General features: G+C 41.5%; 2 protein-coding genes across 2 annotated transcripts; both read left to right on the top strand.

Annotated features, from left to right (window-relative positions):
* The first annotated feature begins 5,708 nt into the window (after positions 1 to 5,708).
* LOC147867590 (homeobox-leucine zipper protein PROTODERMAL FACTOR 2-like) lies at positions 5,709 to 10,264 on the top strand. The gene is made up of 11 exons (XM_087315367.1): positions 5,709 to 5,983; positions 6,232 to 6,452; positions 6,592 to 6,709; positions 6,822 to 7,010; positions 7,129 to 7,599; positions 7,704 to 7,805; positions 7,940 to 8,146; positions 8,273 to 8,444; positions 8,546 to 8,820; positions 8,900 to 8,995; positions 9,129 to 10,264. Exons 1-11 carry the CDS (start codon positions 5,783 to 5,785, stop codon positions 9,519 to 9,521), a joined length of 2,445 nt encoding a protein of 814 aa, XP_087171493.1. The 5' UTR covers positions 5,709 to 5,782; the 3' UTR covers positions 9,522 to 10,264.
* Positions 10,265 to 12,790: 2,526 nt separating this feature from the next.
* Positions 12,791 to 16,480, top strand: LOC147867589 (pentatricopeptide repeat-containing protein At1g03540-like). The gene is made up of 2 exons (XM_087315365.1): positions 12,791 to 15,795; positions 15,850 to 16,480. The coding sequence occupies exons 1-2, from the start codon at positions 12,864 to 12,866 to the stop codon at positions 15,867 to 15,869; spliced, it is 2,952 nt and encodes a 983-aa protein (XP_087171491.1). The 5' UTR covers positions 12,791 to 12,863; the 3' UTR covers positions 15,870 to 16,480.
* Positions 16,481 to 17,819: the final 1,339 nt, after the last annotated feature.

Below are 17,819 nucleotides of genomic sequence, written 5' to 3'. Positions count from 1 at the left end.
TATTGGTTGCTTGAACTTTTCGATGATGAGTTCCATGTAAAGGAAGCAAAATTCCATGATAGAAAAGTAGTAGGAGTAGGACAAATGTATTAGATGGATCCAACCCTTTTAACACTTTGTAACCATGAGTGTGAAACCATAACCTTGCTAATGAAAATGAAAAGTTTGGCTATACAAATGCAACCTAGAATAATTGATGAAAAATGTAACTGATGCAATGGGTTTGGGAGGCAAGAACCATGACAATGATATGAATCGAGATGTTAACTCAATGACGTTATGGGTATAGTGACACTGTGATGATGACGAAGAATGAATCAAAGAAAGAAGGAAGATATCATGTGAAAGGAATGACTAAAAAAAGGAAAAAGTAAGGAAAAGAAGAGGAAGAATAAAAACAAAAGTGGATACCCACGGGCCACTACCTACAAAACAATTTCTATGTTTCGTGCTATACAAAACTGAAAATAATACTAGTGATTTAACATAAGGATATATTATTATATTATAGTGATTTTGTTATTAGGATTATTATGAAAAAATAATGGATCCTATTTACCTTCATTTGTATTCACTCTAGTAAATATCACCTATTTTTATTTTCTTCTTTGAAACTCGATGTCATCAACACATATATGAAAATCATGTGTGTAAATATAAATGAGTTCATACCGAGTAGTGCAAAGTGGAATACATGAGAATTACAAAGATGAGTGTGATACAATGGATTATATAGTAGAAAACTCGGGAGTCGACAAGGAAAGCAAATACTAGCAAGAGAGAGTCAACGTAAAGGGTAATATTTGAGGAGGAGAAGACACCCACAAATTTATGAAAGAGGATAGGGTGTACCTAAAATGTTCAAAGTGAACACATTTAAGGTGATGATTTGAGAGGATAGTCTCGTGCTAACGACAAAAGGATATGCATGGACTTAACACACTTCATTATTTGATTGAGGGCATCATGTGAAGTTGCAAAAAAGCAACAATGTATGTTAATCATGAAAAAGAACAACATAAGTTGCTTCTTTCCCAACCCTCTTATGGAGATGAGGGCTCTCTTAGCTCCAACCCTCTAAGGTTATTGGTTGTTGTCATTGGGCACTAGGACCTTATTGACCATCACCATTTGGCGCCAGGAGCATCTATTCTATAACTAGTTGGTTCTCTGATCGTGGGCCACAAGGGTTGTCATTGGTCATCGTTGTTTGAAGTTTATGTTGTTGGTTTCTAATCGTTCCCCCCACTTTTGTAATATGATTGTATTCAAGATGAGAAGTTGTAGCTCCACTTGTTTCGTCCATTTTTGGACATGCAAGGTTGGGAGCAAGTGCTATTTAACATCCATGTTACATAAATCAAACTTTTTTTCGATAAAAAAATGCTCCATTGGTATTAAAATTAACAATGCCAAAGGCAATGTACAAACTATACATAATAGTTTCCACTCCATAATATATATCATCAAAAAAAGGACTAACTATCAACGATGGCATTTGGCAAGACTCAGCCTTTGCCAACACCACCTTTGTTACAACAAGCTAGGATTCCATGAGACCATATCTGTAGTATGAAGTGTCTGAAACCCATCTTCAATTGGCCCTTGTTATGGTCTCTAAAAACCTTTCATGTTGCAGCCAACATTGCTTGAATGTGATTCCGCATATACTAAAGCTCTTCGCTCTATCCATACTCAACATATATCCCAAATCCTGTAGTCCAAGAGAATACATATCATGGTGGTAAGACTCTTGCTATTTGTCAAATGTTTTATACGACAATATCTTCTTCAGTTGCAACACGAAAATAGTCCATGATGCACCTACCGCTTGGGATAAAATGTGATGGGCCGCCTTGGAATCACAAAAATGTTTTATGCATAAATCAAACTTGAGGAATGAATCTGTATCTCAAAAAGAAATCGTGGCTATATAAACTTTACGCACATTGTAGAATGAAAACAACAATAGAGAATTAAAATGGATTTCATGATTGTAAGTTTTGTTGTTATGAAAGCTTAATCTTGTTCAAAATGATTAAGATGTATTAAACTAATTAGACAAAAGGGGTTAACCTATGCCAACAACCCTAAGATTCAAGAAGTGAGATTAGTGAGTACCATCAAACTTTATTAGCAAAAATTAGTTCAAAAGCTCGTTAATTGTCATTAGGTTTTCATAAGTTCAGCTTAGCCCTTGACTACATTCGAGGCTTAGCCAAATCCATTAAACTCTTACTTACCTTTCACTCCCAGGCAAAATTGTCAACCCCAACAAATGATCTGAGAATAATTAAGTACTTTCCATGGATGCTAAAAAAATATCTATTTTTCTATCTTGCAAGCTTTCCTTGTTGGTTACCACCTTCACTTGACCAAGTTCGCTTCTTCCATTGTGCCATTGAGGGCCTTGTTAGTTCCTAGATTTTTATGTTGTGCTAGTTCTCAACCTCTTATGGCATTTCATGCATATTGTGGACTTTTTGGGAGTTGAACTTCTTCAATGCATTTTTACAAGAAGGTATTTGTGAGGTTTTCATAACCATTACACTTGTATGGTCAACTATTGAATTGGTAGAGCACTCGTTGGGGAAGTTGAGAACCAATCCCTCGTTAAATCACGAAGTTCAATTATTGTTGCATTTAGTCTCTTTCATGCAACTACATTTTAGTAGTAAGAAAACCAACCCACATGTAGGGATGCTAGATTTTTTTGGAAGGTTTCCTCCTAAACCCTAAACCCTCTAGTTGGAGAAATCATCTATTTCACTCCTTGCTCATGAATTATTGTTTTCAACTTGTTTGAGTTTTTTGATACCATGCCCTCCACAAAGGCCACTATGATGGTGGTTTGGAGAGGATGAGTGTTTTTTTAGTAGAATGTTAAAGTGTTTCACCTGACTAGATGAATCTCACAATGATACGTCAATGTATTTTAACATCTATTGAATGCTTTGAGCATCAACTAGAGCTTGATAGTTGGTTTCATTATGTCTCTTGTTGTTGAATCATGAGCCTACATGTACACACATAAATTCTAGAGAGTCTCTAGAATGGGATGTTCTCCCTAAACACAATGGCAAACTTTCTCTCTCTCTCTCTCTCTCTCTCTTTCCAACTCTCTTGCTATTAATTAATAGCCAAAGTCATGGGCATACATAGGAGGTTTACATACATGCTCCCTCCTAGTCTTTAGGCTAGGGAGTTGGCCTTTAACATTTGCAACATACGCAAAAGAGTCAACCCTTCGAGTATTAATAACCAGGATCCAAGGCTGATGTCGAGTAGTGCGCTTTAATTGATTGCCCATGGGCTTCTTCTAGGGGCCAGTTCCTCTGACGATGACAACAAAAAGAATTTCTCATTCCAACCATACACAAACTCCATGTGCGTCTCTATGAGATCACTGACGAAGGAAGCAAAATATTGGTTCATTCCATTCATAAACAACCCCATCAATGACCTTCATGAGGTCATTGGGTTGGAGAGAGAAAATAGCTTGTTATGTGAGCAAGGACAATCAACAACTGCATGTGCAAAGGTGAGATGGATAAGAGAGGTTTCAACTTTCAATACGAGTAAAGTATTCAAATAGTGATGCGAATTAATTAGACTCTAGAGAGAAGGAGTCGAGTACAACCCAGTGATATGAGTTGATAGCGCGAAAAGGTAAAAGTCGGGGTTGGGAATGAATGCTCATCTCAGAAGGTAGGTTCACTTTTTTTTTTTGATGGGCAAAAACAATGTCCACCCATTCTCACAAGGACGAAAAATGTAACTTCCCTCTTGTTTCGACAAAAGATTTTAAGTGCCGACAGTTTGCGAAAGAACAAAATATGCTTTTGAATTTCTTATTGCTCCTCTTTTTGGTGGTGGTTGTTACAGTTCAACAGTGAAAATCGCGCTTGTACACGTTGATGTTGATTGAGGAGTGGTAAAAAGAAGAAGAGGGGAGATCATCTTCGGAGCTTGGCTCATATACATACTCCCTAAAACTTCGAGGGTAGCTAGAAATGTGGGAGGAGGATAGATAAGACATATGTTTAAGAGCAACAAGAAATCAATGGGATGAGGCGAGGCGTAGCACTTGGTGACAATTGAGCTTTCGGGTTCTCTCATTTGTATGACTTTGATGCTATAGTGTAAACTACCAAGCCAATGACCAAGGACACAAGCAAGACCGCGAAGTGAGCGAATGCTATGTATCTATCTATTTATTTCTACACCTTCGAAAGGGCAGGCCTAATTAGTAGTAGTTAAGTAATAGCAGTAGTAGTAGTAGTAGTAGTAATAGTACATTCTACTACTATATCTACTACTAGGATTGGGGGGTGGGAAATGGAGTGTTCCTTCCAAATGAGACTGGAGGATCCTAAGAAAAAGGTGCTGAATAGCAGTCATATGTACGGACATGTTCCATGGTAAATTGCAATACCATAAAAACCATTATTATGTTTTATTGTTGATTTCCATGCAAATACATATGTTTAAAAAAAAAAAGAAAAAACAAGGGGGAAAAATAAAGAAAAAAGAAAAGATATTTTATTTGTTTATTTTTAAAAAACTGATTTATCATCATCGTATGTATATATGCGACCAGTACAACGAAAAAAAAAGAAAAAATTGAGTTGTTTTGTTTGTATTAAATAAATTGTTTTTATAAAAGAAATAAAAAGGGAAAAAAGGAAAAGGAAAAGAAAAGAAAGAAAAGATTGATTGATTTGCTTTAAATATTTGGTGGGGGAGGGGGGGGGGGGGGGTCAGGCCAGATTTGGCGGGAGAAGGGGGGGGGCCTCCAAATTTGGAGGGCCCGCCAAATTCAAAAAGAAACAAAAGGAAGGGGAAAAAAAAGAAAAAGAAACAGAGAAAGAGGCAAAAACAGAGCTTTGGATCCCAATCCGTCCGTCCGTCCATCCGTCCGTCTATCCGTCCGTCCATCCGTCCGTCCGTTTGTCTATCCGTCCATCTGTCCGTCCATTCTGTCGTGGCCGTCTTGAGAAGCTTTGCCGCTCTCTCTCTCTCTCTCTCTTTCTCTCTCTGTTTCTAGCCTGTCTCTGTTCCTCTGTCTCTCTCTACCCCCTCCTTCCCCTGCCTCTTCTTTCTCCCTGTGTCAGAGAAAGCTTACCCCCCCCCCCATCCCATCTCTGTATCCGCCTTTTTATTTACCCCCCCCCCCCCCCCCCTTCACCCCCTTCCATCTCCATCTCCATCTCCATCTCCTCAGGAAACCACACCCGTATAGAGATGCTTCACCCCTCCATCCTCATCCTCATTAGCCCTCCATAGCTTCTCCTCCTCTGTTCCTCTGTTCCGGCTTACTCTTGAAAAACAGTTAAAAGGATAAGAGTAAGTACACAGTGAGAGAAAGAAAGAGGGAGATAGATAGATAGATAGATAGTATATAGAGTGAGAGAGCTCTCAGAGTTTGTTTGCTGCCATTGCTTCTCCCTGCAAATTGAGATCGAAGAAAACTTCATCTCCAAGCTTCCTCTGTTTCCTCTCTCTCTCTCTCTCTCTCTCTCTCTCTCTCTCTCTCTCTCTTTGTCCACTCCCTCTTTCCTTCTGTCTCTTGGTACCTCTTATCTCTTCCTGTCGCCCACACCCTAGCATTGCCCCTTCTTTTTTGGTTCTCAAGAATGGCTGTTGCAGACAGATTACAGTGGCAGTAAGACGTGCAATGCCTCATTGCTTCTTCATCCCACTGAGTAGTTGAGACAGGAAAGAAGGCATTTTTGTCTACTCTGTGGCTAGTAGCAGCAGGCGGGGAGATAACACACAGAAAATGATGATGTCTGGAGGAGAAACAGTAACCCTAAGCAGCAACCCTAACAATTTTGGTGGATTCGGTGGCGCATACAACAACAGTAGCAGAAATAACAGCGGTAGCAATGGCGGCGGCGTCACTGCAGGTCTCATGCATCATCAGCTCAGCAGCATCAATGGCAGAAGCCTCTACAACCCTTCCAATTTGTCGCTTGCTCCCGTAAGAAGAATCTACGCCATTTTTCTTTCCGTTCCTTTCCATTTTCTTGTTTTCTTGTCATCAGGCTATCACTCTCATTGTCATGTCAGCGCTGTGCTGAATGTAATCATTCAATTAATCCCTGCGCACAGGAACCCTAGTTAGCCTGCTGCATTCTCTTTTCTGATTTTGCGTCTATAATTGTTGTCTGAATCCTTTTCAAGGTTTTATCTTCTCATTTCTTGCGAAATTTCTGTCTTTTTTGGCAGGCGAATGGTGGTAATGGGGGGTTCCTTCTGGATGGAGTAGTTGATATGGCCGAGAGTGAGCTCATGGCCAAGCAAAGAGAAGAAGATTCAGACGACAAATTCAGCAGTGACAACCCGGAAGGTGGAGGATCTGGGGAGGATGCAGATGGAGACGATACAAGGCCAACGAAGAAGAAGCGATACCACAGACATACACTTCGTCAAATCCAGGAGATGGAAAGGTATAAGATCGGTCCATATTCTGCTGCAAATCAAACACAGACACAGACACAAAACACATTGAACGATTGACTACATCTAATCCGATCAATTCATGAGGTGTTCTTCGTCATCAATTCTGATTGATATAATGTGGTGCAGGTTCTTCAAGGAGTGCCCTCACCCTAACGAGAAGCAGAGGCAAGAGCTTGGAAGGGAGCTGGAGCTATCAACGAGGCAAATCAAGTTCTGGTTCCAGAACAAGAGGACCAAGATGAAGGTATTTGATTGGTCTTACACTGTTCAGCCTTTTGCAAATACTGGTATATCATGGCTCTCTGTTAGGGAAGGCCTGACAATAATGGCGTGGCATTTTGCTTGTTTTTGGGCAGGTTCACCATGAGCGTAATGATAATAGTGTGCTGCGAACGGAGAATGAGAAGCTGAAAGCGGAGAATTTTGCGCTTCGTGATGCAGTCAGGAATCTCTCTTGCCCTAATTGTGGAGGCCCTGCAAATATTGCAGAGATGTCCTTTGATGAACAGCAGCTGAGGATAGAGAATGTGAGGCTCAGGGAGGAGGTGAGATATTATCCAAGTAGAGGAAATAAATAAGGAAAGACAGATGAAAGGATTCTCTGGTCTTTTTTTTGTTCCTATCTAACCAACTTCTTCTGATTAATTTGGATAACAATTGCAGATAGAGCACATCACGGCCATGGCATCAAAGTACATTGGAAGACAGGTTCAGTCGGGGACAGGGGCATTATCTGTTGCTTCTCCTTCAGGATCTGCAAGTTGTCTAGATGTCCTCCCGCCAGGTGCATTGCCATCTTTGGGCTGCAGCACTGAGCTGACCTCGGGCTCCATCGCATCGGACCTGGCCGCTACAGCACGCACATTTCCTCTCACCGAAATGGAGAAGCCCCTTGTGGTGGAGCTTGCTGTAGCTTCCATGGAAGAGCTGTTGCAGGTTGCTCAAGCCGGAGAGCCGCTATGGACCGTCCATCCTACCAATCCCTCGTCGGAGATAATTGACCACGATGTTTACCTCCAGAAGTTTCAGAGAGGCATTGGTCCCACTCCAGTTGGCCTCAAATCCGAGACATCGAGGCACACAGGATTGGTTATCATGAACTCTGTTTCATTGGTCGAGACCTTCATGGATGTTGTGAGTCATCCATCCATTTCATTACTCCCCCCCCAGCCATGCAATGCTTGCTTTTTCTTTTGATGTATCTTGTTTATCTAATGAGTGCTGTTTGCATCCCACAGAATTGCTGGACAGAAATGTTTCCTTCTGTTGTCTCGAGGGCTCAAACACTGGAAATGCTGTCGACTGGAGTTGCTGGAAATTATGATGGGGCCATACAACTGGTGAGGAAGATCTAAACATAGTCTTATGTTTGATGTGAATCTGAGATATTGATTGTCATGGGGTTTTCTGATGTTTGATGTCTTAATTTCATTAATGTGCTAAGGTATTCTGACTTAATGGATCGTATGGTCAGATGTATGCAGAGTTTCAAGTGCCTACACCTCTTGTCCCGACTCGGGAGTTGTACTTCCTCCGCTACTGCAAGCGTGTAGACCGTTTGTGGGTAATTGTTGATGTGTCCGTAGATAGTTTGAGAGGAAATCTTTCCCCATCTCAACTTCTGTGCAGAAGGCGCCCCTCTGGATGCCTCATACAAGAAATGCCCAGTGGTTATTCCAAGGTATGCATGCATGCACACATATATTCTGTTCCACAGCCTTAGTATGTGGTCACCTATGAAATAGATCCTTCTTCATACAGACATTTGTGTGCCCAAACCAAAACCTCACAATGTTTTGTTTTGTAGGTGACTTGGGTAGAGCACATGGAGGCTCATACATCGGCTGTCCATGGATTATACCAGTCATTTGTGGAATCTGGTATGGCATTTGGTGCTCGACGCTGGATGTGCACATTACAGAGGCAATGTGAGAGGATTGCCAGTGTGCTTGCGAATATTGCTCCCAGAGATATGAGTGGTGAGAGAACAAGTTGTGTTGTTAAATGGGCTTTGCTTTTGTATATTAGAATCATGTCATGTGTCATCCTCTGACATGCTATTCTGTGAAATTTTCTACAGTCATTCCGAATCCTGAGGGTAGGAGAAGCATGCTGAAGCTGGCTGAAAGGATGACCAACAACTTTTGTGGGGGTGTGAGTGCGTCCACTGCTCACACTTGGGTAACCCTGGCTGGCAGTGGAGGTGTGGACGATTTTTGGGTCCTCATTCGCAAGAGTGTGGATGACCCTGGCAGGCCGCCTGGCATTGTTCTCAGTGCTGCTACATCACTCCGGCTGCCTGTACCTCCATCTAAGGTTTTCCAGTTCCTACGAGATGAACGTTTCCGGACAGAGGTACACCGCAGATATATATCTTTGCATCCACTTTCTGTTTGTTTGTGGTGGATCTAACACTGGTTTCCATGTGTTTTAGTGGGATATCCTATCAAATACTGGTGTTGTCGAAGAAATGTTCCACCTAGCCAAAGGCCAAGATCCTGGGAACTGTGTCTCTCTATTGAGGGTCAACGTAAGCTTCCCAAATCTTCATTCGCAGCCCTTCATTTTTGCATCCACATTGGTGGCATGCTTTTTCTTGTTGTGATAAGTTGTAAATTATATTCAGTGGTCACTAACCTCTACCCTGTTGTGTTGACATTCAGCCCATTGCAGCCAGTCAAAGCAACATGCTCATCCTACAAGAATGCTGCACCGATGAATCTTGCTCTCTCGTGGTCTATGCCCCTGTGGATATTGCTGCAATGAGTACTGTTCTGAATGGAGGCAATCCTGAAGCTGTCGCCCTTTTGCCTTCTGGTTTTGCTATCCTCCCTGATGGACCACCTTCCAACCACGAGAACAACAATGTCATGGGTCTCACCCCATCATCCACAGGACCCTCTTCTAGTGGTTCTCTGCTCACAGTAGCTTTCCAGATTCTCGTGGATCATGTACCGACGGCGAGATTATCATTAGGCTCAGTCGCAACAGTGAACAAGCTCATCTCCAGCACAGTAGTCCGCATCAGGAGTGCGCTTGCCTGTGAAAATGTGTGACATGTTTTTGGCAGCACAGCTTTTTTTTGATGGAGGGGCAGGGGGGGGCTTGTGGTTAGCTCTTTTGTTTTGTCAGCCATGAAAGAATCATGAACTTGAAACATGGATTTTAATTTTAGGTATTGTAAGTAGTGTAGAGAGGTATGGCCTATTCTTCTATCAAAGTTGTCTTTCTACATCCAGGTGAAGGTCTTCTTGAGGGGAAATCAACACATTCTATTATTTTTTAAACAGAATGAAAGGCTGTTGATATCTCCCTCAAGGATCTAAACATGAATCCTGAAAACCCTAAAACTTCAAAAGCATGCCTAACATGCTACTTGATAGAGGAAGAGGCCATGCCATCTTTGATAGTTGTAGTTGTTTAGTGGAAGAATGGACAACAGTCAAGAACGCACCATTAGGTCAGGCTCCTCATCCACCACACATGATGTATACAATGTTAGTTGTTGTATATGCATAATATGTTGTGTGTGTGCGTGTCTTCTCTCTTAACCACACAAAATAGGTCAAAAGGGACGTGGTTCGGGTATTGACTGTTGTTGGGTTTTCTTTTATTTACCTTCATCACCATGAATTGGATTGAATCGAATTCAGTTTCGAACCGATTCATGTGGTTTACTTACGATTTTTCTTCCAGCCTCCCCCCACCTCTGTAAAAGCTCTCTGCTGCCTTTTGTACCATTGTACACCACGCTCTTTTCATCGAATGAAATTTTCTTAATGGATTGGTTTTATACACACATACATGCATGTTTATATATCTCTCTCTCTATATATATGTGTTATGCTGAAAGAGAACAATGCTGTCATGAAATTAGTTTTGTCTCTCAATCCAGAATACTCTGACAAGAAAGATTTTGTTTCGTTCATTAAATGTTTCACTTTCTTTACCATGAGATTGAGTAGCTTCTAGCTCGTTGTCTGGTAAAAAAAACCCCCCACTTGTGTGAACTGTCTTTTGTATGTACAATATACAAATATATGAACTGTCTTTTGTATGTACATTATACAGATATATGAACAGTCTTATATGTACAGATATATGCATTTGCCCTTTCCATCTTAAAAAAAGATTGTTTTTCTAGAAATCAGCTTTTTATCCCACCCTTTACATATGTAGTAGAACAAGATGTAATGGAGAATGCTCAGGATATCTATCACTACGCATGGGATAAAAAAATTAATTCCCTTGGTTTCCAAAGTCTGAATGGAGAGATGCTTGCCAAGCCTTTGCAAATTCTAATGCAATCCAGGCACATTTATCATGTAGTTTCTTCTTGCATTGAGGTGTAAATGAATTGCCCAGGCTAACCATTTTGATGTACAATTGTACATTGACATACATGTCGCTGCCTTTCTCGGATAAACATAATAAATGCTAATTGCATTACTATTTTGCTACTCCTATACTGTCAGCCCATAACACACCAACGTGCATCCAAATGCTCGACTAAATTAGTCATTAGATTCATAGCCTTGAGTAATTCATCTCATCCTTGGATAACATCAAACATCAGCATTTGAGATTGTCTAGGTCACATGTCTTTGTCCAACGAACATTGATGAATATATTGTGGGCTGATGCCAACTCTTGATTCTTAGTCTCTCAAGATTTAGCCAAACTAAAAGTAGTGTTTTAGATAGAGAGCCTATTACATCCACGGAATGGGGTGAGGCCATGGCAAGGATCAAACATATAGAGAAGAAGGTGGTTATGTAGTTTGGTGCAACATATGTAATATGATATGTGAATAGAAAGTCCTTTAACATAAGGGTCTAACCTTTGGTAGCAAATGTTGAACGCATGGAGAGGATGTAGCCCCATAAGGAGAATGGATGTATTGTAAAAGTCAAACATCCAAGGCCGTGTAATCATTGTTAAATCAACTGCATGGCTATTCTTAGACTTTGATTTGACAAATTCCTTTCGTTAGCGTATTAAGACTTTCTTGTTGAAAACCACCCTCGTGCCGAATTGATGATTAATCATGAGCTTTGGTTGGACTTGCTGGTGCAACATCAACTTGGTGAGTGGGTGGTTGAATGGGAGGGTTTTTGTGAGGATGACTTCTACAAGTGGATTGCAAGTGGCTTGCATATGTGCGACATGGATTGGAATGTTATGTTTTTGTGCACAATGGGTTGTAAGATGTGGTGAATTTGTGCATATGATTGTGTATAAAGGGTTAGGGACCTAGAGGAGATGTGGCTTAAGGTTCAAAAAGAGGTGGGGACCTAGAGAAAGAGAGCATAAGAGTTCAAACTATAGGAAGAGAGATTGAAGGTGTTCATATGCTGCAAATACATGGGTAGTTCAAGTTTCTCGATTAGATATCTGGACTCTAACTTTTGTGGTGCTTCAATCACCCCAAATATCCACCAATTTCATGTATCTCAACTAGTTGCATACAACACTAACGCTCTTGTCTACCCCATTGTTCTTGGCAATGATGGTGAAATTTGAAAAGGGTGAAAAAAACAATCTAGGAACACTATGTATGAACATTGAATAAGAGAGTTGGGCGAAAAAAACATACATACCTTGTATACAAAATTTTAAAACAAATATGTATGAAAGGCCTTGGAGCAATCCAAATGTAGGTGTATGCATGATATGATGCCTCATTTACATCACCATTTGCGCATTGCTGGATATTTTGAATGAGAGGTTTCGATAACGTGTGTGTAAACCTTCGGACATTAGTTGAGATGGATGTACATACACATACACATGACATGTCATTTCTTATATGCGTACCACACATGTTGGATATTGCTTTCTAGGAAGAGGTTTGCTATGACCATCAAATTAGGCACATCTTTTCATATTTTAACCATGGGAAACTCTCCTCGAGGAGGTAAACCTAGAAAGAACAGAACACTCCAAAAATTTGCATTCCTTCGTAGGCATGAAAATTAGTTAGTCGAAACTTATCATGGGGAACGAGAGGGGGCTTTTTTGGTCGTGTTTTGTAGTTTTGGCCGATCGAAGAAGAGTTTAAAGGTTTTGTTGTGTATTGTGGCAAGCTTGGATGTAGGCTGTGCGGTGGGAACGCAGGGGTCCCCGGTCTAGGACGTGTGCTGAGACATATTTTCTTCTACAAGAATACATACACATACACATACACATACACATACACATACACATACACATACACATACACATACATATACATATACATATACATATACATATACATATACACATACATATACACATACATATACATATACATATATGATATACTGTTATACATATACAGAGATGGTAGTTCTGGCCCCTTGTCATGGAAAGAAAGAACTAGAACCAGAACCAGAAGTGGCGATGGCTATGAGCCAATGCAGATCTGTTGGAGACAGGGTAGGGGCTGCACCTCAGCTCCATTCCTCCATCCTCTCAGCAGCAGCAGCAGCAGCAGTAGCCATGCCTCCTCCCCCTGTCCCGACCCTGCTGTGCCCATCGCTGATAATAATAACAGCCATTGCCTGCTCCTCGAGGCCCTCCGTTTGGGAAAAGAAGAAGGAGGAGGAGGAGGAGAAGAAGGAGAAGAAAAAGATGGTTTTCGTTTTCGTTCCAGGCGGCGGAAGCAGCATCCGTGGCCACATCCATGGCTTTCTGCTGTTGCTACTCCCCTCCACTACTCAAATCACCCCAGGTACCTGCTTGCACCCCATGATGCTACTGCTATCCCCAATGATAACGCTCGATTTGAGAGTATTGTTGAAAGTTGCACCATCGGCCATGAGGTGTGCCATACAATGCTGGATAGACCTCGTGCAGCAGCCCCGACATGGGCTGCCATCATCTGTGCATATGTCCAGAACAACAATGTGGACCAAGCTCTATGGATATATGAATGCATGCAGCGAAGCGGCGTCTCCCCCAATACTTATGTATTGGTCAGTTTGCTAAAGGCCTGTGGGGCTAATTTGAAGCTCCGGCAAGGAATGAAGTTGCACCAGGATGCGAACGCTCACGGCTTGGCATCGAATGTGTTTGTTGTCAGCACTCTTGTGAGCATGTATGGGAAGTGTGGTGCAGTTGTGGATGCAGAGAACGTGTTCTGTGAACTCAGCAGCTGCAATACCACATCATGGAATGCAATGCTATTGGCATACATCAATCAACGACAAGGGGTCAAGGCGTTGCTTCTGTACAAACAGATGGACGAACAGGAGGGGGTCGATCCAGATTGGCGGACATTCGTTATGGCTATTCAGGCATGCTCTTTCTGTGTAGAGATGGATAGTGAATGTTTGGAAATTGGACGGGCCTTTCATGCAAACGTGCTGAGAAAAGAACTCTTGTGCACGAATGCATTCATTTGCACCGCCCTCGCTAGGATGTATGGAAAACAAGGGGCGGTTCATGAAGCAGAACATGTGCTACGTGTCATTTCACAACCAGATGTTGCTGTCTTCAATACATTACTTTCAGTATATGTGGACAATGGGAAGTCAAAGGAGGCTCTTCAAGTGTACAGTGGGATGCAACTGCAATATCAGGTCTCCCCTGACCACTTGACGTTTGTGAAAGCCTTTCAAGCTTGTGGTATGCTTGCACAGTGCAGCCAGCCACATGCCATGCTGCTGCCTCTACACATTGGACGGGCATTACATGCAGATGCTTGCAAGCAAGGCTTCACTTTTGACGTGTTTGTTAGTAGCTCACTCATGAGCATGTACAGCAAGTGCCAAGCAGTTCTTGATATAGAGCACGTCTTTAACAGTTTGCTCCACCGCAATATTGTTTCGTGGAATGCTATGTTGTCATCACTCATTAGAAATGGTGAATCAGAGATGGCTTTGCTCTTGTACAGGCAAATGCAAGACGATGGTGTGGGGTTTGATGAATTCACACTTATGTATGCCCTTCAGGCATGTGGGATTCTAGCTGAAAAATCAGAAGATGTTGTCTCGACTGAACGAAGGTTATCCAAACAGGACTACTTAAAGATTGGGAGGGCATTACATGCAGATGCTGATAGGAAAAGCTTGGCATCCAATGACTTTGTCGGCAATGCACTCGTGAGTATGTATGGTCGGTGTAAATCTATGGTGGAAGCCCAATGCATGTTTACTACACTCTCGTGCTCTGACGTTGTCTCATGGAATTCAATCATTGCCACTTTTGCAGATGATGATCAAGGGGACAAAGCATTACAATTGTATGAGCAAATGCAACGGGCAGGTGTATGCTCTGACCGGTTAACTTTCGTGACACTGCTTTATGCATGTGCTACCCTTCCAGAAGCACTTGAGAAAGATGGTTCTAAATTCGGTAGCAGGCAGTTGAATGCAATATGCCTTGAAATTGCAAAAGCTTTGTATGCTGACATGTCTTCCAAAGATCTTGCATGTGATGCCTTTCTTTGTAGCTCATTAGTGAATGTGTATGCTAAGTGCGGAAGTATTCCCGACGCAGAGAATATGTTCTGTTTACCCATACTTTTGTATGACACTGTAGCATGGAATGCAATGCTCTCCGCATACATAGCTCAAGGTCATAGCAGGAAGGCTCTAGAGCTGTATAGAGCGATGCGTGAGCAACGAGTTGCATTGGATAATATTACCTTTGTGTGCATTCTTCAAGCATGCACTGCCATTGGAAGCTTGGACTCATGTCGATGCATAAACTGTGATGCTGTTTGTGCTGGATATGATAACCTTCTCCCGGTGGCAGCAACCCTTATTCGAGCTTATGGGACATGTGGCACCACAGCTGAGATACAAGTATCATTTGATGAAATTCCCAAACCGGACATTCTATGTTGGAATGCATGTATAGCTGCGTATGCAGGAAATGGTGATCTGATTGCAAGTTTATTCATGTTTCAGAAAATGATACTAACAGCCTGCAATTCCCCTGATGAATCAACACTGTCGTTGGTTCTCTCGGCTTGCAGTCATGCCGGGGTGATGTATGGCATTGATTATCTTGATTACATACAGAGGGGTCATTGCATACTGCCAGACTTGCAACATTATGGGATTATTGTTGATTTGCTTGGACGCACGGGTGACTTCAAGAGGTTAGAGAGTGTGTTAGAACGAAGGACAGGTGTGCCAGATGATCTGACACTTTGGTTGTGTGTGCTAAGTGCGTGTAAAAGACATGGTGGGCATGTAAAGCTAGCGAGAAGTGCATTCAGTCGTGTGATGACATTACATCCAAAGCAGGATACCGCATATATTCTGATGTCAAACATATATCTGGATGCTGGGATGCTTGGACATGCAGCACAAGTTGATAACTTGAGAAGGGGCCAAAGTGTTAACTCATGTGCGCAATACTTTGACATGAAAGTCTAGCAATCAGGGATAGCTGTCAACTTTGTTGGGTGATGGGCTGGCTACATCATTGGTAACTTACAAACTGGGACATGGCAGACATATATTAGATACAGCCCCTTGGCCTCATTAAGCACCTCATTGTCTTTGCAGGGGTTTATCCTTTTCACATTTTGGTTGTTGACCTTCTAGTTGGTTGTTGCCCTCTGGTTAACCATTGCTCTTGGGTCACCTAGAACTTCATATGGCCCACACCAAGAATAATTGGCAACATGGCCAAATTAGCTTTTCACTGGAGCAAGGCAAAAACTCAGCGCTGTTTGACTCTCAAGCTGCTATGCCCTTAGCATTTCAACACCCTTCCATGCCGAGGTCATAAAAATGGTCGAAGGGAGAGTTCACGAAGACCTCAATGCTTACTTGGTGGTCAATTGTCCGATGATGATTCCCCTCATCCAGATTGACGTTGACCCACATCCCTACCAATACATTGATGGAGATTCTCGCAAATGCACCATGGTCAATGCAGCTTGTGGTACTAGAACCATCAGTCGAATCGCATGTCGTCGACAATTATTGTAAGAATCTAAATTAACATTAAGCGAAAGGGTGCAAGTCCACTTAACCAACCCTAACGAAAGTGAGACTAATTCGAGTACCCTGTCGATGTCATGAATATTGCGGTTATGTGTCAGAACTGCTGGGGTTCTATGACTCGGGGATGATTGGTATGACTAGGCAATGGCAAGAATATGAAATAGATGCGAAGTTGTTGAGAAAAGTCAATTAATTGATTAAAAAACACTTAACTTGTTTTGGCGAGACTTAACTTAGCTCCTCCCCTTCTAGAATAAAGGCTTTTGTTTTGTGGTAAACCACTTCAACCTCTCCTTCGAAAAAAGTGTGTGAGATAAACCACTTTAACATACCTCCTTTTCTTCTTTTCTATTCTTTCCTCTAGTTTTTGTAATCTATTGTGCAAACTACACACCTCCCGCACAAACCGTCTTGAGCAGCCTCCTTGATAGTGCACCTTCCTCATTCTTGGGGCTTTTATGGGGGCAAACCACCTTTGCCACCTTCCTTGAGGTAGTTTGCTTTCTTTTAAAAATCTCCATTATAAAATTACATCTTTTGATAAATTATAAAATCATTCTTATGTTATCTCGACCTCTCCCCTCTAACATAATTACATTTTTGTCCTTTACAATCTTGAACCTAGCATGATCCTTTTGGATGTTGTATCTTGGGCTTTTGGACTCCAGTTCACGAACCGTAAAATCATACGTGCTCCTTGGCGCAATATCATTCTTTAGCTTCTTCACATTGTTTTGATACGTGAAGCTTCAATTTCATGTCACCAATGTTCCATAACATTGAGTACAAACATAGATCATACATTAGGTTTGAAGAAAAAGGAGCCACATGTGTCTTCAATATAATAAAGATGAACTCCCTTGTGAAGATAGTTAGCCTTCATATATAGGCTAAAACCCTAGGCCTTTGTTTGTTTCACACTTTGTTGCTTGTTTTGGAAGTGGCCAAGTGATGAAACACTCTAAATTTATCTCACATTGTAGGATTCAGATAACTCAATCCTTACCTTTCGTTCCTTTTGAATTAGCCACATTGGTTAGGCAACACTATTAGGGTCCTATCTGATCTAATAAAGATGACCTCCCTCATAAAAATAATGCAACACGTTCAAGTTATCTTACGTCATACTAGGATTAACATAACTCAATACTTACCCTTCATTCCTTATGAATTAGCGCAAACCTAATCGTGAGGTTAGGAGCTATGGTTATGGTTATATTTATGATTATTTTAGGATTGCTAAGTAATGCAATGAAGATACATTAGATTACATGTTTGTGTCAAGGGAGAGATAGATAGATAGATTATATTATCGTCTTCGGAGGTCAAATATGACCTATGAGACCAAAAATATTACATTTCACGTGATACGTGTGAAAATGAGTAGTGACTCTCGATGTTCAAGAA

The sequence above is a fragment of the Azolla caroliniana genome, unplaced genomic scaffold, assembly GCF_043228905.1.
Source record: "Azolla caroliniana isolate FFs.n. ecotype wild unplaced genomic scaffold, voAzoCaro1.0.p SCAF_2, whole genome shotgun sequence".
Taxonomy (NCBI): domain Eukaryota; kingdom Viridiplantae; phylum Streptophyta; class Polypodiopsida; order Salviniales; family Salviniaceae; genus Azolla; species Azolla caroliniana.
Note: the sequence above shows the minus strand (reverse complement) of the source record. Positions and strands in the feature narration are given on the sequence as shown.

What these genes read in the sequence shown, in the direction of transcription:
- LOC147867590 (XM_087315367.1), top strand. Translation starts at nt 5,783, where the DNA reads ATGATGATGTCTGGAGGAGAAACAGTAACCCTAAGCAGCAACCCTAAC. An exon ending in CCAATTTGTCGCTTGCTCCC is followed by an intron (nt 5,984 to 6,231) that starts GTAAGAAGAATC and finishes CTTTTTTGGCAG; the next exon opens with GCGAATGGTGGTAATGGGGG. An exon ending in TCGAGACCTTCATGGATGTT is followed by an intron (nt 7,600 to 7,703) that starts GTGAGTCATCCA and finishes TGCATCCCACAG; the next exon opens with AATTGCTGGACAGAAATGTT.
- LOC147867589 (XM_087315365.1), top strand. Translation starts at nt 12,864, where the DNA reads ATGCAGATCTGTTGGAGACAGGGTAGGGGCTGCACCTCAGCTCCATTC. An exon ending in TAACTTGAGAAGGGGCCAAA is followed by an intron (nt 15,796 to 15,849) that starts GTGTTAACTCAT and finishes AATCAGGGATAG; the next exon opens with CTGTCAACTTTGTTGGGTGA.